This window comes from Epinephelus lanceolatus, chromosome 10, assembly GCF_041903045.1.
Source record: "Epinephelus lanceolatus isolate andai-2023 chromosome 10, ASM4190304v1, whole genome shotgun sequence".
Classification (NCBI taxonomy): domain Eukaryota; kingdom Metazoa; phylum Chordata; class Actinopteri; order Perciformes; family Serranidae; genus Epinephelus; species Epinephelus lanceolatus.
In genome coordinates, this window is record NC_135743.1 from 23,065,937 (window position 1) to 23,086,514 (window position 20,578).

At 41.1% G+C, this 20,578-nt stretch overlaps 2 protein-coding genes and 1 long non-coding RNA gene across 5 annotated transcripts; 2 read left to right on the plus strand and 1 right to left on the minus strand.

Annotated features, from left to right (window-relative positions):
- Positions 1–1,143: 1,143 nt before the first annotated feature.
- On the plus strand, positions 1,144–5,300 carry cbx3b (chromobox homolog 3b). 2 transcript variants are annotated; one of them, XM_033641627.2, is made up of 5 exons: positions 1,144–1,353; positions 1,793–1,933; positions 2,007–2,163; positions 2,587–2,747; positions 4,063–5,300. In XM_033641627.2, exons 2-5 carry the CDS (start codon positions 1,794–1,796, stop codon positions 4,181–4,183), a joined length of 579 nt encoding a protein of 192 aa, XP_033497518.2. In that variant the 5' UTR covers positions 1,144–1,353; position 1,793; the 3' UTR covers positions 4,184–5,300. The 2 variants fall into 2 exon arrangements, with proteins under 2 accessions (XP_033497518.2, XP_078027912.1); XM_078171786.1 differs by having other exon boundaries at positions 1,145–1,368.
- A 1,406-nt stretch (positions 5,301–6,706) lies between these two features.
- On the plus strand, positions 6,707–9,103 carry snx10b (sorting nexin 10b). Of its 2 annotated transcripts, none has more exons than XM_033641628.2 (6): positions 6,707–6,862; positions 7,153–7,239; positions 7,332–7,432; positions 7,543–7,644; positions 8,321–8,530; positions 8,750–9,103. In XM_033641628.2, exons 1-6 carry the CDS (start codon positions 6,830–6,832, stop codon positions 8,898–8,900), a joined length of 684 nt encoding a protein of 227 aa, XP_033497519.1. In that variant the 5' UTR covers positions 6,707–6,829; the 3' UTR covers positions 8,901–9,103. The 2 variants fall into 2 exon arrangements, with proteins under 2 accessions (XP_033497519.1, XP_033497520.1); XM_033641629.2 differs by having other exon boundaries at positions 8,771–9,103.
- A 4,370-nt stretch (positions 9,104–13,473) lies between these two features.
- LOC144464424 (uncharacterized) lies at positions 13,474–14,502 on the minus strand. The gene is made up of 3 exons (XR_013492125.1): positions 14,445–14,502; positions 14,149–14,349; positions 13,474–13,758 (listed from the first exon to the last, which is right to left on the minus strand). It is a non-coding gene; the product is annotated as an uncharacterized LOC144464424 (long non-coding RNA).
- Positions 14,503–20,578: the final 6,076 nt, after the last annotated feature.

A 20,578-nucleotide genomic window follows, 5' to 3' on the forward strand; every position in this document is an offset into this window, starting at 1 on the left:
AAACAGTGTGGAAGAACTGGTGGAAAAAAGATACAAGTTGGTCAAGTGGGAAGGCCTGTTAGTGGTGCTTGCTTGGCCAATCAGCAGCTTTGGGGCTTTCCATTGGCTAACAGGGAGTTGTCAATCAAATCCTCCAGAGGATGGTTTTCTGTGGTCTCCTCAGTGCTGTTTAGGAGGTCGTGGAGTGAAGATCCCTCCGTGAAAACCCACGTTTAAGCACTTTATTAGGCTCATTCACACTTTATAGTAGGATACACTCTTGGACTGTTTTTTACTCCTGTAGGTGGTTATGTATTTCATGTGCATGACATTCCCTTTAGTAAAATATTGATAAAATTTAATAAGTTTTATTTTAAAAAGAAAGAAAAAAAGAAAACCCATGTGTTTACACTGAAATTGCAATATCACAGCATAAAAATACGCCATTGCAGGTAAAGATCCTGCATTCAGAAGCTTATTTAACTAAAAGTGTGAGCAACAAAATGCAAGTAGGCCTACAGTAAATTATTATTAAAGTATTAAAAGTAAAAGTTCTCAACAATATTAGGCAGAACTGTACAGTTCAGCATAACATTATCTTCATCATATATGTATATTTTTACAATATTATTGCTGCAATATGAAGATTTGAACTACTTTTAATACTTCTACGTGATAAATGAATCTATAAAAATATCATATTTCATAATATTCATGTTTTTATGTTAAACTCCATCGCTGCAAAGTAACTTAGTGCACACTACAGTGGTAAAAATAGATGTAGTGTAGTTAAAAGTAAATACTAAAATTGTACTTTAAATTATAATATAATATAATATAAATGGTGAAGCTCGTGCATCTATTATTGTTTTGCATTAAAAAATAGGCGCTCACATCGATGATATTTCTAAATGCAGATGTGTGATAAGGTTTATGTTGCTTCTTCAGTCACAATGATCAAAAGCATCAAAAGAATAAAAAACCTGGAACCAGTTTATAATCCCAGTGAGACGTGCAAAGTGCACTCAGTCCCCTGCCATACCCAGCTGACGCCCATGGGTGGCAGGGCTGTTCCGGACCACTGGACGGGGGGGGACGGACTGCTCTCTGATTGGTCGGCGGTGTGCGCGTCCCCGTCGTCTCCTCCCGGTTTTCCTGGCATGACCTTTTCCCTTGGCAACCACTTCCTCCGAGCATCCACGGCCATCTTTAATTTTAACTCATTCATGAAAAGTTGTTTGGCTCATGTAAACACGCCGAGCGACACGTTTTGCGCACGAAGCAGCATCGACGGCGCAGTGTACATGTAGTTATCCAGCGACCTGCTCCAAACAGAGCCGAGCAGCACCGCAGCAGGCTGTCCGCCGAGACTAAGTAAACACCGAAAGCGTACGTGCATTATTGTTCAGTGTAGCGTCTTGTGCATCACTCAGGGACGTTTCCGCACATGTTTTCACGCTGCTGTTTGCACATTATGCTCTTAGATAAACTGTGTGAATGAGCTGTACACGTGTGTGGATACTAACGTGTTGCGTTTTGGACGGAAGGAGAAGTGTATTGTGCTCCCGAAAGAGACAGCAGGTGGAGCGCTAGAATAAGTGTGTGGATCATTGTCTGAAGGGCACAGCTGAGTAGTCACCACTGCCATGTTGATCTGCACATATCACAGCAACATTAAGATCAAAGTGTTCATTTATGACCTCACTGAGGAGTTTTATAAAACAAATTAGACACTTAAGTTTTGCTTTCACATGCTCGTGAGCTGCCAGCAACACCAGCTGGTTGTCATTCATTTGTTTGTGATCCATGGCAGGATGAGAAAGAAGCAGACTGCCAAACAGAGGAAGACTGAGGAGACTACAGTTGTCCAGGAGTTTGTGGTGGAAAAAATAATCCGCCGCAGAATCTTTAATGGAAGAGTGGAGTACTTCCTGAAGTGGAAAGGTTTCACTGAGTGAGTGCTTGCTTTTATAGTATGATTTTTGTTGTCATGCATGATGTTAAAATGTGCTCTCCCCTCCTTACAGTGCAGAAAACACATGGGAACCTGAGGACAATCTCGACTGCCCTGAACTCATTGAAGAGTTTTTGAGAAACACCCATTTCTCAGAGGGGAATGAGGAAGAGCTAAACGAACAAGAGTTCATTCCTAAAGAAGAAATGACAGAGCAGGAGACGGAAATTGTGAGTATGTGAGCTATGCAGTGCTGGAGGGGCTGTAAATGTATGTTGTTTCCATGTTATTCACGGAACTTCCTCACCTAAATCTGTAAAAAGGAAAAACAACAACTTATTGTTAGGATGCTTTTTCTGTAGTGTGTGACAGTCTGAAAATCCAGGAAGCCTTGTGTTAGAAAGAAGCCGCGCTGAAGTCGAGTAAAACCATCTGACCATATTGGCAGATTATGTTCCTACTTTTTTAGAGTTTAAAGGCTGAATATGAAACTAAATGGTGTGTGAAGGTGGCTAGTTCCACAACGTCCCTGAAAGTGAAAGCAGTAAAAAATTTCCTTTTTTTCGCAGTGGGCTTGTATGGTAGAAATGCGGATGTTGTCTTTGTGGTTTCTTCTAACTGCTTGTCCTCTGTCCTTGTCACTCTCCTTGCAGTCCTGCATGCAGTCTCAGCAGCAGGCTCACACTGTGCAGAGCAACAGCGAGCCAAATGACGAGCAGTCAGACACCCCCACCGACCTCAGCACTTACCTCGAGCCTGAATGCATCATCGGCTCCACAGACAGACAGGGAGAGCTCATGTTTCTCGTCAAATGGTAACTGCACCACTTCCTCTTTTGTTTCTCTGCCACGGGTTGACTAAATGTTTGCATGATGTTCGCGTTTAAAGCTGCAGTCTAAATGTTCAAACTACCGAAAGGACGATGGAGCATCTAGTGTCAGGTTTATTAGGGTGTTGTTGTAGGCACGCAGTGACAACCTCAGTAATGTTATGCAAAATGAATTTATCATTAACTAAAGAGACAAAGTCTTACAACATTTTCAATGACCACCTGACGAAACAGACCTCAGATTAGTAACTGATTATGCGAACATACAGTACCACCATGAAAAAGAAGCAGTACGCCCTCACAAATGCAGCCACTCACTTTTTATTTTTTAAACACAGGGCTGTTTTGGTCTGATAAGATAGTTTTAGTTGCATTATGGGAAGTGGAGGACCTAGTGTTTTGGAACTTGATGCATACAAGCCAAGGCAAGCTTACTTTGCTTATTAGCACCTTTTAATCACAAAGGGAAATGAAACTGCTTTACCTGATAGGAAGAAATGCATGAGAACATTTAAAACAATAAAATAGGAAAAATCCATTCAAGTAGATTAAAATAAGATTAACTAGAAAAGTGTACTCAGTAGAGTGCCAGTCTCTTATAGTCAAAATGGCAGCAAAGATAGCAAAAAATGGGGATTTTAATCAACTCATATCATGTCTAACTTTAGTGGATCATAACATATCAGGTATCTGTAGATGCTTGGGTTCAAAATGAGACCAAACTTTTTATGGATATCAGTTTTTGAGCCATGATCAAGGCCAAAATGTGGCCTGCAGCAGATGTTAAGACTTGTTTTTAGCAGAGACGGTTTCTGGAAAACTTGTGGACCCCTTACCGGCCGGTTAAGAGGAGTAAGGTGTCCAATGACTGTGTAAAATGGTTAATAAAACAGGTTCTTCAACAGTTGTGAATTGTAAGAGATCCTTGAGCATGCAGTTATTTATGTGCAGACAAAATATGAGGCTGATTGGTCCAGTAGTTTGCGAGATTAGCTGCCGACAGAGAGAGACACACACATGCTTACGCCTAGCAGAGACAATAAAATACAACACAAATGGACAAAAAATGATCAACCAGAAACTCAAATATCTTTTGTGAGTCCCCAGTTTTAAGGACATGCAGTGCTTAACATCTGCATCACCCATTTGAGGCATAATAACTGTCTGGATATTTCAGAAGTACAGAATTCACAGACTGATTGCACTTCCTCTTCTCAGTACCCTTTACCAAACTGGCAGGAGTGTGTGCTGCTGCTGGAACATTTCTACAAATTTCCATTTTTTGCGTGTTTCCCCACAGGAAGAACTCTGACGATGTGGCCCTGCTGCCGGCCCGCGAAGCCAGTGCCAGGTGTCCCCAGGTGGTCATCGACTTCTACGAGCAGAAGCTGACCTGGCACTGTGGAGACGAGGAGCAGTGAAGTGTGCGCGCGGGTTGTGTACAGAGGCGAACTGATAAACAGCTGCGCTCTCACCTAAAGCTTAGTTTAACCTCCATCGAGTGTCCTCCTTCAGCTGACATTAGAGGCATGCTGTGTGAAATTACGCCGCAGGTAGAGTCTCTGGCAGGTGCGAGATCCTCAGCGGGGATGGATTTTATAGTGCTCCCAGTCCCGTGGTGCTCAACGAGGTCTTTGTGCCTTTGCGGAGATTGCGATGGAGACTGAAACTAACCTTCTGTGTAGAGCAGCTGATTTGAGGTCAGACTAACTTGTAGCAGCTTTGGTCTCGCGTAAGCGGACACAATCACTGTGGACATGTGTTTTGTTTTTATTGTTAGACAGTAAGTTAGTATTTATAGTCCTGTTTAGCTACATCTTGGTTGTTTAGTGTGTGCTTTATATCTTTTATAGCAACACTCTGTAGGCAGAGTGAACTAACAGCTGTCCGACCCGTACCTCCAGTCCATGTAGCTATTAGTCAGAGCTGAAGATTGTAGACCTGTTGTTCGAACGTCTGGTGTTTGAACTTGTATTGTGTGAGGTGTTCATAGTCACAGCCTTTACTGTGTCTTACTGTGTTCTTGTATGACCATTGTGTTTGATGTCAAATATTTATAAAATGTTGCCCGCCATAAATTCCCCCACATTTCCAATCAGCTGCTAAGTACCAAATATTTTCTCCTCGTGAGTATTGAAATATAATAAGAATATGGTTGAGTTTTCAAAAAATAGTATTTGGTGTTCACACAAAGTGACACGCTGACAGAATGAATCAAAAGTCCAAATATTTCTAAAATAAATCTATTAAGATTTACACAATAACCTTTGTGTGCCTGTGATGGCTAATAAGATTGTAAAATGTAGCACTTTAGATAGGAGACTGTCCAATTTTGCGGGGCATCGTCCTCCAATAATTATACAGGTCCATGACACCTGTATCCTGATGGCACTGTCCTGACTTGACATATCTCCCATGACTGTTATGGGACACTCAGCTAACCCTTAGACCTCCTAAAACATACCTGCTACTGAATTACTGTAACCGTTGACCATGGATCTGTGAAGTCTCTGTGAATAAAGGAAACCTTTTTGTGAAGCTTTTCTCTTCAAGTTTTTTATTGTCACATTTGTCACGTGCTGAATCATGTGAGAGAGTAGAGAAGGAAAAACTTTATTGCCTGCTTTTAGCATGCAAAAGCATAATTTGTCTTTGGTTTGCACATGCGCGAAATCTGTTATTAAAAAGACAAAGTTAATACACATAGGACACATTAAAAAAAAAACACACAAAGTGAAAGTTACATTAAAATGAGCAGCAGGTTCTCAATAATGAGGACTCAATGAAGGTTGAATGAAAGTGCTGTTTGCTGAGGTGGCAAACTAATCATACATTTTCTGTCCAAACTGATCAACAGAGGTGGGACCAAGTCATTGCTTGGCAAGCCACAAGTAATTCTTGTGTCTTTGCACCAAAGTCTCAAGTCCTGTCCCATGTCAAGACATGCAAGTCAAATCCCAAGGCCTTAACTTTGAGTTTCAAGTCCTGAACAAGGCGAATGCACTCTTCGCCAAATGTAATGCCATCTTAACAACACTAAAAGTTAAATTCACACAAATTATGTATGTGTTTTAGAATTGGAATTTATTTGTTATAACAAGTTTGTTAAAAAGTATGAAACTGTTTAGCTAATGTTAGCTAAGCAATAGCTCACTAACTTTGTTAATATTAGCCTGGACTTATGTTTATTGTGCAACTTCAAATGTCAAACAAAGTTGGAGGTTGTTGCCTCTCCATCTGTAATTTTCATATGTGATGAGGTCGGAGTGAGAATGTGTCAGTTGACCACCACAGAAATTTTATAGGTGAATTAAATTATCTTTGGTGTCGTTTTTTCCAACTGACACTCAGTAACGTAACGTTAGTTCTTCATGGTTGTCTCCTGCGACTTAAGTGGTTGCTCTCAGATTGGTTCAGACAAAGTGAATCTGGGAAATGAAGTCTTGCTGGGTATGAATAGTGTGAGTTGAATCACCGTTAGTTGATTCAGGAAATGAAGGGAAATGATTGATTCGTAGCCCAAAGATTTAAAATTAGGCCTACATAGGCTACTTTTAAATCTTTGGGCTTTGGGGAAGGTATCAAGTATTTTCAAGTCAAAAAGTTCAAGTTCAAGTGAGGTCACAAGTCACTGGTGTAAAAGTCCAAGAAGTTTTTTTGATTTTGTCAAATCAAGTAAGTCATCAAATTTGTGACTGGAGTTCAAGTCCTGTGACTCAAGTCCACTCCTCTGCTGGTTCAGAAGCTGGCAACAGGGAAAATTATTTTCCATAGATGTTTTCTCTGCTAGTAACATCAATTACAACAGTAGCTAAGGCGTTGGGGGTAGTGACAGTTTCTAAATGACAGTCAATAAGCAATACATGTGATAAGAGGTAGTAGTCGGCTGTGGTCATGTTGGCACGGATAGTTACAAGGAGGAGCTTATCTCAGTCTTGTGACTTTATTTTGGAACCTTTGCTCCTGGACAGTAAAAGTTAGAAATAAAAGGCACTGGCACAATGCACAACGCAGCATTATCTGGCTGACTTTAACGTTAGTGAGAGTCAAACAAGATTATTGGAATTATGAGAGAAGAAACTGACAAGGCTGTGAACCAGGTAGGTCTGAAGTTATCCTGTTATTCTGATGAGATTTTTAAAAAGTTTTATTGTTATTAAAAAATGTTGATATGTCACATGTTGAGCTCAAAAGCTCTAAAATCTGGTTCAGCCTTAAAGACAACTTGTTATTTTGTCTTGAGTAATACTGGATGTTTAATGGGATTTTCCAATCCTGATTCTAGCTCTGTTAGTCATTGCACTTCCTCTATCTGCCAATAAAACACTTCCTCTTTTTCACAACACATTCAGTTCAGTGCTTCACTGTCTCTCCTGCCTTCTCCATGCAGCAGGTGATCAGTGTCTGGGTGCGGGACCCACGGATACGAAAGAATGACTTTTGGCATGCCTACATAGACTACGAAATTTGTTTGCATGTAAGTAGAATGATGAAAGGAAGCTGTTTTATTTTCCTTCAGTCAAATAGTGCTGTTAATGTAATGTGTATTGTGGTTGCATCTCGTTTTAGACCACCAGCGTGTGCTTCACCAAGAAGATCTCAAGTGTGAGAAGGAGGTACAGTGAGTTTGTATGGCTCAGACAGAAGCTACAAGCAAATACACTGCTATTGTAAGTCAGTTTTATTGTATTTTGAAATGACATTTTGAGCAAAAACAGAACACATGCTTTTAGTTTTCATGTTAAAAAAAATCTGCACTATGGTTCCTGTCATTTTGCAGGGTACAGCTGCCAGAGCTGCCCCCGAAGAACCCCTTCTTCAGCCTGAACAACGCCCAGCAGATCACTGAGCGGATGAAAGGGCTCCAGAAGTTTTTGGAACAGTAAGAATCATCTCACAGATCAATGAACACATGAACTTTGACATACTGCAACACAAACATAACAATGCTGATGAATCAGAGTTCCCAGAAACAGTGACACGTGACTGCTTTTCTCACACAAACAGGTAATACAATATAGGCAATGGTGAAATCTGCACTCAAGTAAAAGTGCAAGAACTACCGTAGAAAATTACTCAAGGAAAAGGGAAAATTAGCTTTTGGGAACATGTTTCTGTTTCAGTATATTTTTAAGATATTTGGGTCAGTGAAAAATGATGAAAAAACATTTTTTTATAAAGTTCTTTTAAACTAAAGCATACAGGCTTTGTCTATTTTGGTATAAAAAGTGTGGCAAGATGTGACTGGTATTTTTGCCTCTTGTTCTGGGTTTTACTCTGTCATCGTGTCATCGTGGTCAAAATACAGGATGTGATTCTTTTCCTTAGAAACAGCTGGCAGCTTTGCCTCTGCACATTGAGAATAGGCTAGTTTAATAAAGGTATAAAAGGCAGAGTAAAAAGAATTACTGGCTCAAAATATATATTCAAGAGAACAGTTTTTAAGAGAAACATGAAAAGTTCCTTTGAAAAAACAAACACTTTTGCATTATTATCCACCCCTGACTATAGGCTACTGTACACAGCAATGTGATTTCTTTATTGCCCTTATTCTCCAGGACCCTGCAGAGCCCTCTGCTGCTGTCCGACAGTTGCCTTCATCTTTTCCTGCAGTCACAGCTCAGCATATCCAAGATGGAGGCCTGTGCTACTGGGAGGACCCACTACTCTGTGGCCCAGGCGGTCCAGCGCTGTGGCCTTAGGCGATTCCACTCTGAGGAGGATCTGCAGAAGGACCTTAGCATGTCCTGTGACTCTGACTCAGACAGGTATTGTAATGTCAAACTTTTGGGAGTTTTTCCTCCCCTCAACAACTCAGCTTTTTCCCCCAAACCAATCACCAGAGTCATTTTTTTGTATTCACTTTTTAAACACAAAGGCAAAATATGCTTTTAAGAATACACTCAGTGATTTATTCTCCAGGACATGAGAACCTCCTCTGCTTCATTCTACAAATATAAATGATAAAATTCACTTTCCATCCACAGTTCTTGTCTCTATCATTCCAGCTCAGAGTGTCAAGATCCAGAGCTTCGGATTAAAGATTTGGCTATAAATAAATCAAAGAGTACAGCTTTACTTGATCTCATGGGAACCCGGCAGGAGGCAACCCTCAGCTCCTCATGTGGCTCTACATAAAAACATCATCATCATGATCATCGGCACAAATGTTTGGACCTGTGAGGAAGAAATTTGCCTGTTACCCTGTCATACTGCACTTTTGGCTGCGTAGTAGCTTATGATTATCTTACTTATAAAAAGTCATTGTGTTTTCATTAAGGCGTTAGTTTGAAACCTGTACAGTAAATAATAATAAAATGTACCTATTGTGTTGTTTACTACAATGTGTTCTGTCTGCTTAGCTTTAAAGTTGTAGCGACAATCTGCCTGAAGATGGCAGTGTTGTTACATCAATATATGTGATTATTCACTTATCCTATGAACATATGCTGTAACTGTCCATATTTACTCCATAAACAAGCCTAACAGAAGCATGACTAGTTATGGTCATTCACAGGGTGTATTTTTGCCAGATATGTGCAGATAACGATGCAATATCTTCAGCAGTGACAGCCTGATGTCTCTCTGTGGCTGAACTCCCCCTCCTAATAAAGTGTTAGGTGTGGGAAGCTTGTCATGTGGTGGCCACTGCAGTGCTTAGCAGTGTGACGTATAATAGGGTCTCTGCAGAGTTTTCAGACGGCCCCCCTGTCAGGTGTGTGGCTGGTAGGAGGTCCTGCAGGATCCCAATGGACTCGCTCCTGTCTGAGAGGGCCACCAGGTAGACAGGTTGCATTGGTCCCTGCTGAGCAAAATGCCAGCTGCACTGACAGGCCACCTTTTCTACCTGTCCTCCTCTCGCTTTGTATTTGTACGAGCCATTTGTATGACACATATTTCCGTGTGTCTGCGCATGTGTGTGTGCGTGCTGAACACATATATGTGCTCCCACAGTGAGCAGCACCATGCTTATGCAGAGGTAATGACCACTAAACAGAGTGACGGCAGGCTGACATATCTGCACAGCTAATTAGATTAGCTTTGTCTCTCTGCAGCGGCTGTGATATTCATTATAGATTCAGAGCAGACAATAGGCTTGTGTTGCAGAGAACAGAGAGGAGACAGCACCTCAGACCTGCTCCGAGCAGCAGCACAGATTGGACAGTAGGAAAGCCCACTAACTCAAATTGGGGGTGGGTGTCTTTCCTGTTAGACGTGTGGGTGTATGTGTGTGTCCATGCACATCCACATATGCTAATGTAGTTATACATGTGTCTTCTTTGTCAGTGCTTAACTGTGTGGGGCAGCTTCAAACACATCCACTGAGGCTGCCAATGCTGTCTATGTTTGCTTTAGCTGGATATTCAAAAGAGGTTAATGCCTCTAAAACATCCAGAAAACACACCTGAAGTGCCTGGGTGTATTACTGAACGGGCCTACCTGGCCCAGGCCAAGGGGCCCAAGGGCTCAGGGGGCCCCTAAGCCTCCTCTAAGTTTGAAGTTGCTGTTATTAGCTTTGCATTTCTTGTTAAACAGCTTAGTCATCATGTAACAGAGCCCCAAAAGTCCTGAACAAATTAAAGGAACAGCCTAAATATTCACTTTGAAGATGTCCCTTGAAAGAAACCATCAAGATACATTTTAAGAGAGTGTTTCTATCCTCTCAGTTTACGTTCAGGACTTTAGATGCGCTAATTACTCTATGAAATTTGGGCCCTTCAGTTCTGCAAGGAGAAACAACAGCATGTTGCACCCTGTACTGGGGGGTTGGAGGCCTTTTACATCTCCAGACCTTAAAGCCCATTGTGTCATAATCTGGCTATGCTAAAGTGTTGAAGTAAGGGATTTTTTTTACACATGGGAAGTCATACTTGCCCAACTACTCAGTCTAACAGATCAATGTTTTCAGGAATTCATTTCTTGTGCAAATTTTACTAAGGTTTCTGCAGGTTCACCTATGGAAACCATTATGACTTTTACTTCCTCTAGATAGTCAAGTTTGATCATCTTCTTAGTGCTGAATAAAGATGATTGTTTTAGCCATCTGTCGTGATATCAGAGGAGCAACAAAAAATGTTTCACAAGGCAATTTTGGAAGAGTTAAATTCCACAATTTAAAATCTATACATTGTGGATATTTTATGGGCCAATCCCAGTGTTTTAGACAAATATGTTTACATTGGACTATATTGGGCCATCAGTTGAATTCATAAATGAATAAATAAAGGCCTTCTTCTGCAGAATCTTTTTTGCCAGTGGTCTAGAGAAGGCTTTGAAGCAACTTTTAGACCTTTATGGGTTTTTTTGTAGATTTTACTGAAGGTATTAAAGAAGGGTTCACTGATAAAATAAAAAACACAAATTCCAAATAATTAAACATCTTTGAGTCCTTAATTTTAGCTTCCTGTCAACAGATTATGGGGGTATATTGAGAACTACGTCAATGTATGAGTTAATGAATCCTATAGTGATATACTTTGGTTTCTTATTTTACATTTAATATTACTAAATATCGGGGTGCACATTAGCTCACTTGGTAGAGCAGGTGTCCCATGTGCAAAGGCTTCGTCCTTGCTGCAGTGGCCACAGGTTTAATTCCAATTTTTGCCTTTTGCTGCATGTTGTCCCTCCTCTCTTTCCCACTTCCAAGTTAATAACTGTCCTTAATTTTTATTAAAGGCAAAAAGACCTTAAAAAATATCTTTAAAACATATATCTGAGGTGCATAAACTAAGACGGGTACAGTTAGTATTTTAACCTCCACAACAATCCTGTTTTATTTTGTCATGTATCTATTTATGTTAGGTGATTCATGGTTGTCCTTTTCTTTACAAAGACAAATATACAATTTCAATTTGAAGGAGTACATCGATCGTAAGGAACAAAATATGTACTGAGAACAAGTTTAGGGGAGACTCGTGGAAACCAAAGAACCCATTTTCATTCAGATATCTTGAGGTGAGAGTTCAAGGGACCATGACCATGAAAATAGCCATGCCAGTTGTTTCCTTGCCAAAACTGAGCCTAAATTTTGGGTTATCAAGCCCCCAGCAGTGTTGATCCATTGGTGCCAATGGATGTCTTAGGTTGTCTGGTTTCAGAAGATACCGCCACCTTTGTGCTAGCTTAAAAAGTAAGCATGCCTCTTAAAGACAGTAATGTTGGTGTGTTGGGGAAATTTGTGACCTTAAAAATCATATCAATCAGCAACATTACACTCCTGCAGCAGCTAATGTAAGAGGTTGTTAGGCATGCTAATCATGTACAGTATGTCACAAGAAGTGAGTTTGTTGCGTTGTGAGCAGCCTCTCTGTTAAGTAAATCACGTATGTGTCAGTAAGTTTCCTCACATTGTTTAGCACATTCTACCAGGTCTCTGTAAAACTAAAGCTTTGTTTGTTGCTTATCGTCCTGTGGATTGAAATGTTTACATTGCTGGTTTTAGTCTGGCCTGTCCACAAGTATTGACTCCCTCTTTAATGGTGTGTGACTCTGGTCCACTGGCCGTTAACCTTGAGCCACTGTAGCCTAGCCTGTCAGTGCGGCTTTGCTACCATGACAACACTGACACATTTTAAACCCACCAGATCAATTGGCTAACAGCTCTCTGCTCCATGTTGCATGACCCCCAAGAGGACAAATGGAGTGAAAACATAGGGAGCGAGTGAAATCACTCTGTTCTCAGGCTGTTTGTTGGACATAACCACTATTATTCAGAAAGGTACAAGATACAATCACGTTTTCATTATTTCCACAAGTGCTTTAGCTCAGTTTAATCTAATTAGTATGCTTATTGTTTGACACATAAAACACTAGAAGATAAGATAAAGGAAAATGGCCCCTCTGGGAGGTGCCCATCTGCCTCTGACCAAGTCAGCATGTCTTTCTGCAGCGACAGCTCAAATAAACCCCACCTCATGTCTGTGATCTCATGCTTGACTTACTATTCCCTCTGTTGTGTAATTAAAACAGAATCACAGAAAGAAAAAAATCCATTTTATGTGTTGGAAAGAACCAAAGTGTCAAACTGGAATGCAACAATATGAAATCCCAATCAAGGTTCGTTTACCGAGTGGACTGCACAGAGCCAAAAACAAATGGAAGTATTGAGGGAGATATGCTCCAGTGGAGGCAAATTACAGATAAATCAGAGGCTGCTCATGCATTTTAAGTGCCACATTATACAGAATCCATTAGTAGCAATAGGAGTTCAGCACCACTTGAGATATTAAATCTCTTTGCCTGCAACTCAGTAGAACCAGGATGAGTCAATATCAGAGAAGCCCAGCTGCACTGCCAATAGATAGGGGATGAGACCTAAAGAAATGATGCCAGCGTTATACACCAACAACGTCATATGATAATGGCACAGGCTGGTGATACTGATGTGTAGCTTTTTATACCGCAAGACAATCACATTCTCAAGGGGGCAAAAGAAGGAGCAAGGTAAATGATCTGGAAGTCTGGGGTTAATTGAATTGTTAATAACATACGCCTCGGCTCTGAGCATTTTTCAAGGTCTCACACATTTCATGCCAATACTGAGCAATGATTTACAGAGGGCCACAAAATTTCCACAACCTGACAGCCAAAAAAGGATTTTCAGACGTTTCATCTGTCCTTGTAGCTTTGTGTCTTTGTGTGTGTGCTCAGAAGCCGACCCTATATCCTAACACCTGCCTCGATCTGGTGGAAAAATACTTCTTCTCAAGGCTGAAACATTTTTCTCTGTCACTCAGTTGTCACAGATGGAAATGAGCTGACTTCAGGGCTATCCATCATTCATCAAACCCAGCATCCCCAGTACCTTTCCTTTGGTTCTGCACGGTTTATACCTGCTATTTCCCCTCCACATGCTGTCGCCTGTTGGTGCACGGATGTAGCAATTACTGGAGACGGGCGTGATCACTGTACCAAGGCGAGCAACAGCTTCTCGTCTCCTGGAATCAGGGCTGATCAGCGTGAAACCAAGCTCCTCTGCCTCCAACACATGGGCCTGAGGGGGAAAAGGGAAATTGAGATCACTGCTTTATAATTTCCTGAAATAATATGGTGTGTAAAATCAGACATGTTTCCCTTGAAGCGTATAAACAGATGGAGAAGGAAGGTTGTCGTGTTAAGATAACATATCTGCACTTACTGTATATATTCACACATATTCTTTACTAGAACACATATCTTCGTATACTGTACACGCAGGATCCTATAAGGTTATAAATGAGCTCATACAAGAGTGCAAGAACTTTGGAATAAAATGTGAGTCTTGTAAGATATCTTTAGTGTCTATGGTGCCTTTGCTCATACTTGAATTTGTGTCTTGGCACAGGGGAAAAGCCCCTTTGTGTGTCACAAGATCATGTGTGGATAACAAGCCCTCCAGACTTACATCTTGTTAGAGATGAGGAGCAGGCAGAGAGGGAGCTCTTTGGTCAGACCCCGTCCACTGAATGAGACGCCCGGTGGTGGCAGCGAGAGGACGATAGAGGGTGGAGAAACAAGGGGGAAAAAATGGAGGGGTAGAGGGCACCGTCTCTTGAGGCCTCTGTGCTTCGCTGCCAGTGTGTGTAAATCAGCAGGCAGCTCACGGCTGCAATGAGGTAGAAAATAAAAAAAACATAAAAATGTCCAAGTGAAATAAGAGGCAAGGAGAAATCTTTTATGATGAGCCTAAATTCTCCTTACTCTGCAGTAGATCCACTGGCCAGCTCAGCTTGTCTTCTCCAGACACCGTCCATCATCCCAGTGTCTGCATAAAGCCACAAATTACTCAAATTACCCCACCTGCTATTCATGTAATACATATGTAATGAGTGTCCTAAATTCACATGATTATCATTCATGGTATGTTAATAGGGCCCATGTCAAATTCATTAATATGCACATGAAACGGTGTGGGCTGCCAAACCAGATTGTCTGAAGTTCTGCAGATGTGCTTTAATACACATGAGGTTCTGGGCAGACGGGTATCAACATGTTTAAACTTGTGGTTTTAAACATCAGTTGACCACAGACGTTCATTTCTGACCTTTGAAAACAGTTCAGTGTAAACTCAAAGGTCTGCCTACTAGCTTTTGGAGCTCTCAAACTTCTCCTTATAGTATTCTTCAGTGGATGTAGCTGCTTTATGCGCCATCACAGATGTTCTCTAGCTGAAAGCTCAGGAAGGTAGCAAGTGGATCATTGTCATATTTATGTTGTATATCACATTTAGTCCCATTTCTTTACATTCTCTCATTCTTCAGCCATTAACATAGGCACATTTTCTTTTACAGTGCCTATAAAATGGATTCAGGTCCCTTGGAAGTTTCCATGTTTTATTGTTTTGCAACACTGAGTCAGAGTAAATTTATTGTTGCCTTTTTTGGCACTGATCAACAGAAAATGACTCAATGAATGACTTAATATTCAAGTGAAAACAGACCTCTATATCTAATTTAATAAACATTTTGCAAAATACATGGTTGCCTATAGACAGTGGCTCTCAACCAGACGTCCAGGGATCCCCAGTGGTCCTCGAGGGATTTCCAGGGGGTCCCCAAGAAAATAAGAAATCACTATGTCACTATGTAATTCACTGTAGAAGTGAGCCCACTGCAAGTACCTCAGTAAGAGATGTAAGCACTGATTTTGCAGGGGGTAGGGGGATGGGGTGGGAAGATTATATTGGTACCCCCCAATAAAAACATGAAAGTAGTAATGCTACTTTTATTTTGACAAACTGCTAGAACAAGACTCATAGATGCCATAGAGTGCCCCAGGAATGAGTCCTAAAACCTGGCAATGACTTAGCATTTTTGTGCTCCTGCTTCCCTTGTCTAGAAGTCAGTAGGTTTTTTGAGTGGGTTTTTAGTTAGATGCCTTAAATAAGGTTTGCGGTTCACTCAAGCTTAACAGACTTTCACCTTTTGGTTTAGGACATAAAATACATCAGTAAATATCCCACACGTGAAATCTGAAGCCTCTATGTGTCTTTTAAAAGGTGGCAAACACCTAACTAAACACAGCCTCTCAGTCTTGTTGTGGTGGTGACGTTAGGTCCTGTGATTGTAGTGTAGTTAGTTTATAGTCTAATGTTAGCTTTTAACTTCTGGCAGTTGCATTTAGGCTTCAACAATCATGAAGGGTGGTGCTCATTTGTGAAGATTATCTTGCTGAACAAAACGTGTAAGCATCATAATCAGCAATAATCCAACATCCAATGGAAAAACTCTTATAGGCCTTTTGACATGGGAACAAGTGTGATGCTAACTTTCACGTCAGCCTACAGAAAAATGGGGCACTCCTGGGGCACTCTAATGCCTCTGGTAATGTAAGTAATGGTTGCAGTCAGTCATAATATGACAAGAAGATGAAGACAGTTTAAGAAAAACTGTAAAACTGTTACTGTAGAATGATAAAAATAAATAAATTGTTGCATTTGTCCCCCCAAATGTTGAAAAACAACAACAACTATGATCATGTCCTTGGTCATAAAAGTGTCTATTCTGATAATAGGTTTCACTCCCGCCATGGTTATCTCATCAACTGTTATTGACAGCTATAGAATTATGGTCTGGATCAAATCTAACAACCAAAATATTTTCAGATGGAGGTCCTTGAAGCAAAATCTTAACAAATGGGGGTCTCTAACCTAATGTGTGTCAGTTTAGGGGTCCTTGACCTGAGACAGGTTGAGAACCACCGGCTTAAGAATTCATCTCCTTTAACAGGACACACCTAAATCAACACTGGTGCAGCCAATCAGTTTTAGAGGTTACCTAATAAGTTAATTAATTCAGTGTCACTGCTGGGGGCAAATGAAAGAATGTGAACGCCTCCAATGAAAAACTCTGAATTTTATTTGTACAGTAACAGTTTCTGGCAGTACTACAAGTGTTGGTCAAAGTTGTTAGCAGGACGAATGCCAGTCAGCCACATCTGTCAGCAGTTAGGCTGGCTATCAACACGTACAGTAAGTCTTTGAAGTAACATGAAAGAATGTCCAGCAGGCTGAAGTGGCCAAATCACCTCTGACAGAACTGCAAAATGATTTACAGTATGTGGTGAAAGGGAACTGTTGTGACTAAATTTATCACAAACTGCACTGATACCTAAGGAACAGCGGAAAGTTGAAATATATGTAGGTCTATAGTATATAATACTGTATACAGGTGGTTGCCACCCACCACATATGTACCTTATTTTCACACCCCACCCTTCCTCAAACACTGCCCCCTCCCCTCCACACATCTCATGCTGGACCCTCCCGCCTCAGCTCATAGCGCTGACAGCCCCAAAAGACCCACAGTGAGAGATAACGTCACCCTTTTATTCTGCTGTTGGTGAAGATTGTCAGTCACTCATGTCATGGTAATCTTAAGTGCTGTATCATAGGCAGCTGGACTTGCTTGAGTTCAGGAACTGAAGAAGCCTCTTGGATGAGAGGTGAAGTGTCTTCAAGAAACTCAGACAAGTCCAGCTGCCGACAATATAGGACTTAAGACTTTTATTCTGCTCTTTGTTCATATGTACTTTGCTTTACTACGCTTGTGTAATTTGTGCTAGTACCTCGGGCATTACATTATGTGGAAATGAGGGAAACAATCTTTGACCTTTAACCTGTAAATATTCCTCTTTGTAGCAAGTAGTGATGATTTGGACTAAGCTTAAATCTTTTGTCATGTTGTGCAGTAGCAGAAATACTAAGTCACCCAGTGTGCCAAGTAGCCACAAGAATGTGTGTGAGATTTTCTTTTCCCAAACTTTATATATTCATTAAAGTGTTAGAAATATAAATTCTGCAATTCATATTCCCCTGCATGATTGTCTAAATGCTTTTTTTAAGCCCACCAGATATAATTCTCGTGTAGAAATGTGGAACCCCTTCATTTTGATTTGTGTTTTTGGTCTAAAACTGTCCCAATTTAAGAATCTGGAGGCTTTGTGATTTGTATGAAATTGTAGCACATTGGTTGTCCTCACCGGTAACCCTAATGATGTGCTTATGTTATTCTGCACCCATATTCCTGTTCACTCTGTACTGACGTGCAGCTCGTGGTGTACGCTGGACACTAAATTAGCTCGGGTTAGCTTGGCAGGACCTGTGTTTGGACACATACCAAAGCTGACATGAAGTGGGAGCGATGGCAGCGAGCTGCAATCCGGAGTCTCAGTTAACTCAGCAAGCTCCTGTAACTCAACCCTCATACCTTTACTTCCTGTCTTACAACAAGCTGCTATATTAAGAGCTGACATTGAGATGGGACTTCAACCTGAATGTGGGGTCACAACCATTTAACTCTGTGGGGGGTAAAAGAGATGGAGTGATCAGTTTGCAGAGGATTGGCAGGCAGTCAGCTGCAGTAAGGTGTGAGAGGTACAGTGTGGAGAGGGCTGTAATTACAGTTAGAGCATCTCTGACCTCCCCTGATTACAAACTATCCTCCCAGACCATCCAGGGTCATTACTCACCTCACTAACTATTAGAGTAAATCAGTGACGGAGCGCTGACCTGATATTAGAGCCACAACCAAAGAGTAAACAGGGCCAGAGTAAGGAGGCTGGAGCCTTGTAAATAATCTGTGGGGAGATTGGGCAGGAGCGAGGCGTGGGAGATGTTTATAGCAGGCGGACAAACACCTGTCACTTTGATAAACCTGATTTATCCTGAATGACATGTCAGCACATAGCTCTAACCAGCCCGTGACAGTCTGGACTGCCAACCCCACACCCCGGGACATGAAACCTGTTTGTAACAGTGGTGTGTACAGTAAGCAAGAGAGATGACAAGCACCTCTGCAGCAACAACAGTTTCATCAACGTGAAGTATCAAGTGTGACATTATGGTGTTCAAGGTGTATTTTTGAGGCCAGAAACTGGACTTGGAGCCACTTGTGTCTCCTGAGATACGAAGGTCTTCCCTCGATATCACTGTCGTCCACAGCTCGCAGAGGGCAATTAACAAGAAGGAAAAACAGACAGTGACAACATGTGAGAGAGGTGGGTGTGGCGCTTGTAATAAATGACCTGTCTAGACCCATATTTACTGGCCTGCCACTAACCCCAGCTCGTAATATTAGACATTATATATTGAAAAATCACTGAAAGGAATGAAAATCTAAGCCTCAAATTCTGGAAATATGAATTTTCAGAGCAGCTTGTCATTAGCTTTCACTTTAAATACACCATGTCTTCTTCTCACAATGTCATAAGCCAGCTGAGAAAACCTTAATTTGTCAGCTGCCATGAGTTATGTTAACAGAAACTGACCTCAATTAAGAGTGACTTGCATTTAAAAAGTGTCTATTTCAGATTTTAAGATTTAGACCAGAGGGGGGAGAGGCTTTAATGGAATGCTGACAGAGGGCCAGTTGGAGAGGTAATACATTTCCTGCAAAATGCCAGGGGATACCACATAAATAAGACAGTGTTATTCCTGACAGAAACTCTCTATGAAGCTGCGGTGTGATCTACGGCTGAATGACCCGGTTAAAGAGCAGCAGAAACAGCTGACAGCTTGATCAAGATTACCTCTCTAAAGTGGTATAGATCAAGTCTTTAGCCTTCTCACCAACCCCAGGGGTGATGGTATGAAATGGTGATGGTATGATGATATTCAGCAAGGATGAGCAGCAGGGGGGGTATTAGTGCGCAGATATTGTCCTGAGAGTTCAGACAACATGCATCAAAGATTCAGTGCGTAGGATTTAGGAATATAATATATATGTGTCTTTAATGTATAATCACCTAAAAATAAGAATCCTTGTCTTTTTGTTACCTTAGAATGAGCCGTTTATATATACAGTGGGAAGGGGTCCTCGTCCATGGAGATTGCCATGTTGCAACACCATGTTTCTACAGTAGCCCAGAACAGACATACCAAATATTGGCTCTAGATAGGGGCATTTGTGCTTTCACGTCTGCCACCATAGTTAGTAGCCCCTTCGTGGTGAGAGGTAGGAAAAAAAACGCTATTTTTTTTTTTTTACGTGAAACTGATTTATTTGGTGTTTTTACCAGTGTTATTCACTGGATCCATTTGTTTTGGAGAGGAAGAGACCTCTGCAGATAATTCAGATCCCGTTAAAATCTCCTGAATGTCTAGATCTTAAGTTTTCAGAGAAAAACTGTGAACACACATTAGCAGGTGCTGGGCTAGCAGCCAGTCTCAGACATGCCAAAGACCATCGGAGAAACACTGATTTGTATCATGAAACTGGTTTATTTAGTGTTTTTACCAGTTTAAATCTCTGGGTTCATTCATTTTCAGAGAGAAGAAGACCTCTGTAGATAACTCAGCTCATGGAAAATACCTCCTCAACATCTGGTTCAGAAGTAAGCTGAGCCTGCATTAAGTTATCAGAGAAAATAGGTGAGCACACATTAGCAGGTGCTGGGCTAGTGGTCCAGCTCTGACATGCCAAACAGCATAGAAAAAATACTGATTTGTAAAGTGGACCTGCTTTATTCAGTGTTTTAATCACCTGGGCTGTTTGTTTTGGAGAGGAGGAGACCTCTGCGGAGAATTCGGCTCCTGGTGGAAACCCCCTTGAACAGTGAACGCTGAAGGAATTCTAACTGAGAGAAGTTTCAGCAGGTTGCAATCTGCAATCCTCACCACTAGATGCCACTAAATCCCCCTTAATCCCCCTTAATCTCACACACCTTTAACAGAGAATGAGCCACTAAGTACTGCTTATTGAAAGCATAAATGCATGTTATAATTGTTAGGCTGTCTTAAAAACAGCATACATGTGCCACACATTGTCAGTACAAAATGTCTATGAATGTATTTTGTCCTGAAGGGAAATTTTGTTTTATATTTCCATCATCTTTCT

Coding starts and splice junctions, on each gene's coding strand:
- snx10b (XM_033641628.2), top strand. CDS start 6,830: ATGAGAGAAGAAACTGACAAGGCTGTGAACCAG. Junction 7,433..7,542: donor CAAGCAAATACACTGCTATT/GTAAGTCAGTTT, acceptor GTCATTTTGCAG/GGTACAGCTGCCAGAGCTGC. Junction 8,531..8,749: donor TGTGACTCTGACTCAGACAG/GTATTGTAATGT, acceptor TTCCATCCACAG/TTCTTGTCTCTATCATTCCA.
- cbx3b (XM_033641627.2), top strand. CDS start 1,794: ATGAGAAAGAAGCAGACTGCCAAACAGAGGAAGACTGAGGAGACTACA. Junction 1,934..2,006: donor AAGTGGAAAGGTTTCACTGA/GTGAGTGCTTGC, acceptor CCCTCCTTACAG/TGCAGAAAACACATGGGAAC. Junction 2,164..2,586: donor CAGAGCAGGAGACGGAAATT/GTGAGTATGTGA, acceptor CTCTCCTTGCAG/TCCTGCATGCAGTCTCAGCA.